At 38.4% G+C, this 6,215-nt stretch overlaps 1 protein-coding gene across 3 annotated transcripts in view; it reads left to right on the forward strand.

Moving 5' to 3' along the window:
• Positions 1-5,132, forward strand: part of plxnb3 (plexin B3) — a 58,688-nt gene extending 53,556 nt beyond the window's left edge. For all 3 annotated transcript variants that reach the window (XM_028452516.1, XM_028452518.1, XM_028452517.1), the window contains 6 exons: positions 608-768; positions 1,190-1,337; positions 1,419-1,483; positions 1,712-1,787; positions 1,919-1,993; positions 2,633-5,132. In XM_028452516.1, coding sequence (XP_028308317.1) covers positions 608-768; positions 1,190-1,337; positions 1,419-1,483; positions 1,712-1,787; positions 1,919-1,993; positions 2,633-2,737 — 630 coding nt within the window. In that variant the 3' untranslated portion in view covers positions 2,738-5,132. The remainder of the gene's footprint in view (positions 1-607; positions 769-1,189; positions 1,338-1,418; positions 1,484-1,711; positions 1,788-1,918; positions 1,994-2,632) is intronic.
• Positions 5,133-6,215: the final 1,083 nt, after the last annotated feature.

Consider the following 6,215-nt stretch of genomic DNA (forward strand, 5'->3'; position numbering starts at 1 on the left):
ACATGTCTGAACTGGTTTAAACTGTGTGAACTGGTTTAAAGGTGTATGAACTGGTTTAAACTGTATGAACTGGTTTAAATGTGTGTGAACTGGTTTAAACATGTGTGAATTGATTTAAATGTGTGTGAACTGGTTTAAAGGTGTGTGAACTAGTTAAAACATGCGGAAACTGGTGTAAATGTGTGTGAATTGGTTTAAACGTGTGTGAACTGGTTTAAACATGTCTGAACTGGTTTAAAGGTGTATGAACTGGTTTAAACATGTGTGAATTGGTTTAAATGTGTGTGAACTGGTTTAAAGGTGTGTGAACTGGTTTAAACTGTATGAACTGCTTTAAAGGTGTGTGAACTGGTTTAAACGTGTGTGAACTGGTTTAAACGTGTGTGAACTGGTTTAAACGTGTGTGAACTGGTTTAAAGGTGTGTGAACTGCTTTAAACGTGTGTGAACTGGTTTAAATGTGTGTGAACTGCTTTAAACGTGTGTGAACTGGTTTAAACGTGTGGGAACTGGTTTAAAGGTGTGTGAACTGGTGTAAACGTGTGTGAACTGGTTTAAACGTGTGTGAACTGGTTTAAACATGTGTGAACTGGTCTGTCTGTCTCTAGGGGACGTTGCAGAAGTTTGTGGACGACGTCTTCGTTGCGATCCTCAGTACTAAACGTCCTCCTCCAATCGCCGTCCGCTTCTTTTTTGACTTCCTGGACGACATGGCCGAAAAACACGGTATTGACGACCCGGAGACCGTCCACATCTGGAAGACCAACAGGTGAGGACACACCTGGACACACCTGGAAAGCTCCTTTACTTTAATGGAAAGGCTAAGTTTGTGTCCCTCCTCTCTGTCTGTCCCTGTTTGTTCCTGTCTGTCCCTGTCTGTCCCTGTCTGTCCCTGTCTGTTCCTGTCTGTCCCTGTCTGTTCCTGTCTTTCCCTGTCTGTTCCTGTCTGTTCCTGTCTGTCCCTGTCTGTCCCTGTCTGTTCCTTTCTGTTCCTGTCTGTCCCTGTCTGTTCCTGTCTTTCCCTGTCTATCCTTGTCTGTTCCTGTCTGTTCCTGTCTGTTCCTGTCTGTCCCTGTCTGTCCCTGTCTGTTCCTTTCTGTTCCTGTCTATCCCTGTCTGTTCCTGTCTGTCCCTGTCTATCCCTTTCTGTTCCTGTCTGTTCATGTCTGTTCCTGTCTGTCCCTGTCCAGCCTCCCTCTCCGGTTCTGGGTGAACATCCTGAAGAACCCTCAGTTCGTCCTGGACGTGCAGGTCAGTGACAGCATTGACGCGGTCCTGTCCGTCATCGCTCAGACCTTCATCGACTCCTGCACCACGTCAGAGCACAAAGTGGGGCGGGTACGAGGCTTTCCTCGCTGTGATTGGACTGCTGCAGTCATGTGACCTCACCATAACCATATTTCTCTCCTGTCCAATCAGGACTCTCCAGTCAACAAGTTGCTGTACGCCAGAGAGATTCCTCGCTACAAGCAGCTGGTGGAGAGGTGGGCGGGGCCTGTTGTTTGAGCCAGTTTGAAACAATTCACTCAGTTTACACTGTTTGAATGTGCAAGAACTGGTGTAAACAAGTGTGAACTGGTTTTAATGTTTGTGTGAACTGGTTTAAATATGTAAGAACTGATTTAAGTATGTTTGAATGGGTTTAAATATGTGTGAACTACGGTAATTTACACAACTGTGTGTGTGTGTGTGTGTGTGTGTGTGTGTTACAGGTACTACTGTGATATCCACAGCGCTGCGTCAGGATGTTATCAGGAGATGAACTCCACTCTGACTGAACTGTCTGGGGTCAGTTACACACACACACACACACACACTCATACACACACACCTGCCTTTGTCGTAGTTTAGATTTAGTCAGGAGACAAAGTTGATAATTAATCATAACATTAACACTCCGTCTGTTCTTCTGTTTACAGAGTTTGACGTCAGAGATGAACAACCTTGTTGCTCTCCATGAACTCTACAAATACATCAACAAATACTACGACCAGGTAATGCACAGCTGGTCATGTGACGTGCACAGCCAATCAAAGTCATTTAAAGCTTCAAACCAGGGTTGGGGCCAATTGTAATTGTAATTGCGTAATTGATAATTAATTAATGTTATGGCATAAATTTAATTGTAATTTAAAAATCTGTTGCTGTCATTATATAAATTGTGATGTTGTAGTTTAGATAATTGACTTTGTAATTGTAATTGCCGTGAAAATTCTATAAAAATTGTCAATTATAAACCATGTTACAGTTCTATGTACAGTTCTACACATATGTTAATTATTAAGCTATGTTTCATATCAAGCGTTCCCACATTTTACCATTTAAAAACAATGCAATTCTAAAGATACACTGACACAAAAAAGGCTCAGACACCCACACTATAAATATTAAAACCTATATTTTCATTGATTAGGAAGCATAACAAGTTAAATGAGATGATAGATGTGTGTTTTTAGTGTTATTTACAGCTGATTTATGACATGGTTAAAAACTGACCCATTATCATTAGAGATGCTAACAGAAAGCTAACATTATTATTAAAGTTATTTATCAAAGGCTCAGTAATTGTGATGAACTGAATTTGAACTTTAGCAATTGAGAACGTGATTGTAATTGACCCCTCCCTTCATCAGATCATCATGTCTCTAGACGAGGACAGCTCTGGTCAGAAGATGCAGTTAGCCTATCGGCTACAGCAGGTCGCCGCCCTGGTGGAGAACAAGGTCACTGACCTCTGAGTAGTGGGAGGGGTCAGCTGTGACAGCCTGTCTTCCTGTGTGTGTGTGTGTGTGTGTGTGTGTGTGTGTGTGTGTGTGTGTGTGTGTGTGTGTGTGTGTGTGTGTGTGTGTGTGTGTGTGTGTGTGTGTGTGTGTGTGTGTGTGTGCAGTCACTCAGGCCGTCCCAGCTCTTTGTAATCAAACACCGACCAATCACCAGCCAGCGGTGAAGAGCGACAATCCAACCAATCAGATCAGGGAACATCCTCTGCCTTTTGCACTACGTTACCCACAATGCCCTGCTGCCCTGCTGTCTGCCAGTCAGTCCTAAAGCACAATGCTGATGTTTCCTCCTGATGTGTGATTATATTTCTAATGGAACCAGCAGAACTACCAGCAATAACCAGTCACACAGATCCTGGTTTCTGAGCTTCAGCTGGTTTCACTGGTTCAGACCTGAGTTAGTTTGGTTTTAATGACAGACTGAAGCTTTAGGTGCTGTCTGTGTTGAACTAGAGTTTATATTAAGTCAGACTTTTGTCTTCTTGTATGATCAAAGTCTGAAAACAGCTACAAAGGAGGACAAGGATCAAAGGAAAAGAGATCAAAGGAAAAGAGATCAGGCTATTTGGTCACTTTGAAATAATTTTGGGACTAAAGTCAGAATTTGTTCAGAATATTTACTTTTTTAACTTGAAATGACAAAATTAGCCTCAATTCACAGTCAAAGTCAGAATTAAGATTTCAGATTTATTTCTTGGATTGACTTTCTTATCCATAATTCTAAAATCAAAGTCCGATTTATGACTTTAAAGATAAAATTTTAATAAAAGTTTGAATTTGTACGACTATCTTCAGGATTGTGAGAATAATGTCAAAATGATTGGTTTTTCAAAACTCTATAATTAGAGAAAACATATTTAGACTATCTGGACTTTTGTGATAGAATGTTGTGATTAAAGCCATTGTGACTTCAAATTAAAGCCATATTTCTAAACTTTTACTTTTTAAAGACACACTTCACAGATTAAAACCAAACATTAGAGAAGTAATTCAGTCTGAAACAACCTTAAGTCTGAATTATGTCTTTTGTTTCAAATTTTGAAATGAAATTTAGAATTATGTTTTTTTCTGAGTCAGAATTTGGACTATACACTTTGAAGTCTTTTTTATTTGAATTTCAAAATAAGTCAGAATTAAAAGGTATCTGGACTTTTATCCCCTAATCTGGAGAATAAAGTCAGATTTCAAAGATATAAAGTCTAAATTCTGACTTTTATGTTTAATTTTGGCTTTTTTCACAGGATTTTAGATGAAATGTCTTCACTTTAATTCTGACATTTTTTCTTTCAAAAAGTTGCTACTTTTCAGTAAATATTATGAAATCAATTCTTTTCATTTGTTTATTTCCTGATGTTTTATTTTCATTTATGATCATAAAAATACCGACTTTGTGAAACTGAAGAACAGAAACCAGAATCCATTAAACTTTACAATCAATCCCACAAACGTAAAGATAACTCTGTGTGTGCGTGTGTGTGCGCGCGTGTGCGGTCGTGTTTGCGTGTGCGTTAGCTACTTACTAACTTATTGCGTGTACATACTGTGAGTCCTATTTATACTTATTTATCTCGGCTGTGCCTTCATTCTTGCAGCTAGGTGGCGCTGTCACTCTGACAGAAGCCGTGTGTGTTGCCGGCTCGTCCCGGTGCATCATGGGAAAATACGTTTTAAGGAAAACCCTTAGTGATGAGCAGTACAGCTAACAAGCTAACAGCTAACTAACCAGCGGCTAGCTACCTAGCTAACTTTTTCTCACCACATTAGCACGAGTTGATGAACATGTTTAATGACTTTCAAAAAGCTTCAGACGTGTTAGCTGTTTGTTTTGAAGGAGCTAGCATAGCATTGAGCTAATTTAGCTAGCTCTTTAATCCTGTAAATCTCAGAAACTGATTTACCATCGCTTACTTAAATAATGAGCCAGGATTTAAATACAGGAAAACTAAGAGTTACATTCTAATAAAGATATTAAAAATGCAATATCCCAGTTTTCATCTTTAATATTAAGCATCTGACAATAATCCTTTCCTCTTTTTTTAATCAGCCGTTAAAATCCTCTCACTAAACCAGAATTCTGATATTAGACAGAATTCAGACTTATTTCAAGTTGTTTTTTTTGTTTTTTTTTTCAAGATAATAGTCCAAATTTGTACTTTTGGATTGAATTTAGATTCTGATTTTTTCTTTTCTTTCTCAGAATTCTGAATGTTATTTTCTCAGGAATGTAACTTTTCCCACTCACAAAAGAAATTCCACAGAATTGTAAAATGAATTACAATTTTTGTCCTTTTGTAAAAAAAAAAAAAAAAATTAGATTTCTGTCCAATTTTTGACTAGAAGTTTGAAATTCTGAGGAAAGTCAGAATTAAATGACAGAGCATTTTTTTCCATCTAAATGTTTATGACCATTCTGTTATTTCTGCGTTAAACGGAGTAAGATGAAATCAAACTCTACTGTGCTGGTTTTACTGGTTCCTAAAGCTCCTCATGGTGCTTTCTCTCTCCTATTCTTTCCTCTAAGATCCTGACTTTGGACTCTAAGTCTGTCTGAATTAAACCTGAGTTATGAAAGCCTGAACTTTCTCTGTGTTTCTGCCTGTTTTTGAGCCTTTCTGTGACCTGTAGTTGTAGTTCTTTATCAGGTTAGGCCTCTGCATGATGATGATGATTTTTGGTGCTTCTTCAACCTAACTTACTCTATATTTAAAGATTAGGGGCGGGGCTTGAGCCCTGATGATGCATGTCCCCTGATCTGTGTACAGTGAATCCTGAGCTCTGATTGGTCGAGCTCTGTTTGTTACTGTGTTTTAGTTTTTTTTCTACGAGGGAATAAAAGGTGTAAAATAAGTGAATGGGTGCCAACCTGGGACTGCTTTTCTACTGTGTACAGTTTGCTAACAGTGTGTAAATGTGCCTGTAAATACACGTCTGATGATGATGAAGACGAGTCCGTCTGGAATGAAATGTGCTTTTATTGTGAAAGGGCTGACAGCCCAATTGATTTGTATCCTGTAAAAATAAAGTTATAATTTAACATTTCATCACTGTGTTGTCTCTCTGGCTCCGCCCCTTTCAAGTTTAGCCCGGTGTCACGATCTGAGTTTACCTTCGTACTGAGATGATAGCCCCAACCTAACCCTAACCATAACATAATCCAATAAACAAATAAATCACGTGTTCATTCACTTTGAAAACAAAAACAAAAGTGAATTAATTTTTTTTTAGCAAAAATTCATATTTCGGTAGTGCTCGTGCGCATAAATGCTCATATACAATCTCAGTACGATGTGAACTCAGACCATGACACCAGTCTGCGTGGAAACAACATGTCAGCTGTTTTTACTTTGATATCGTTCATTATAGTTTTTATTAATTTATACATTGAAATTATACAAGTGGGGATTAAATACATAAAATATGAATTTATTTACAATTA

Source organism: Gouania willdenowi, chromosome 7 (assembly GCF_900634775.1).
Source record: "Gouania willdenowi chromosome 7, fGouWil2.1, whole genome shotgun sequence".
In the NCBI taxonomy this organism is placed as follows: domain Eukaryota; kingdom Metazoa; phylum Chordata; class Actinopteri; order Blenniiformes; family Gobiesocidae; genus Gouania; species Gouania willdenowi.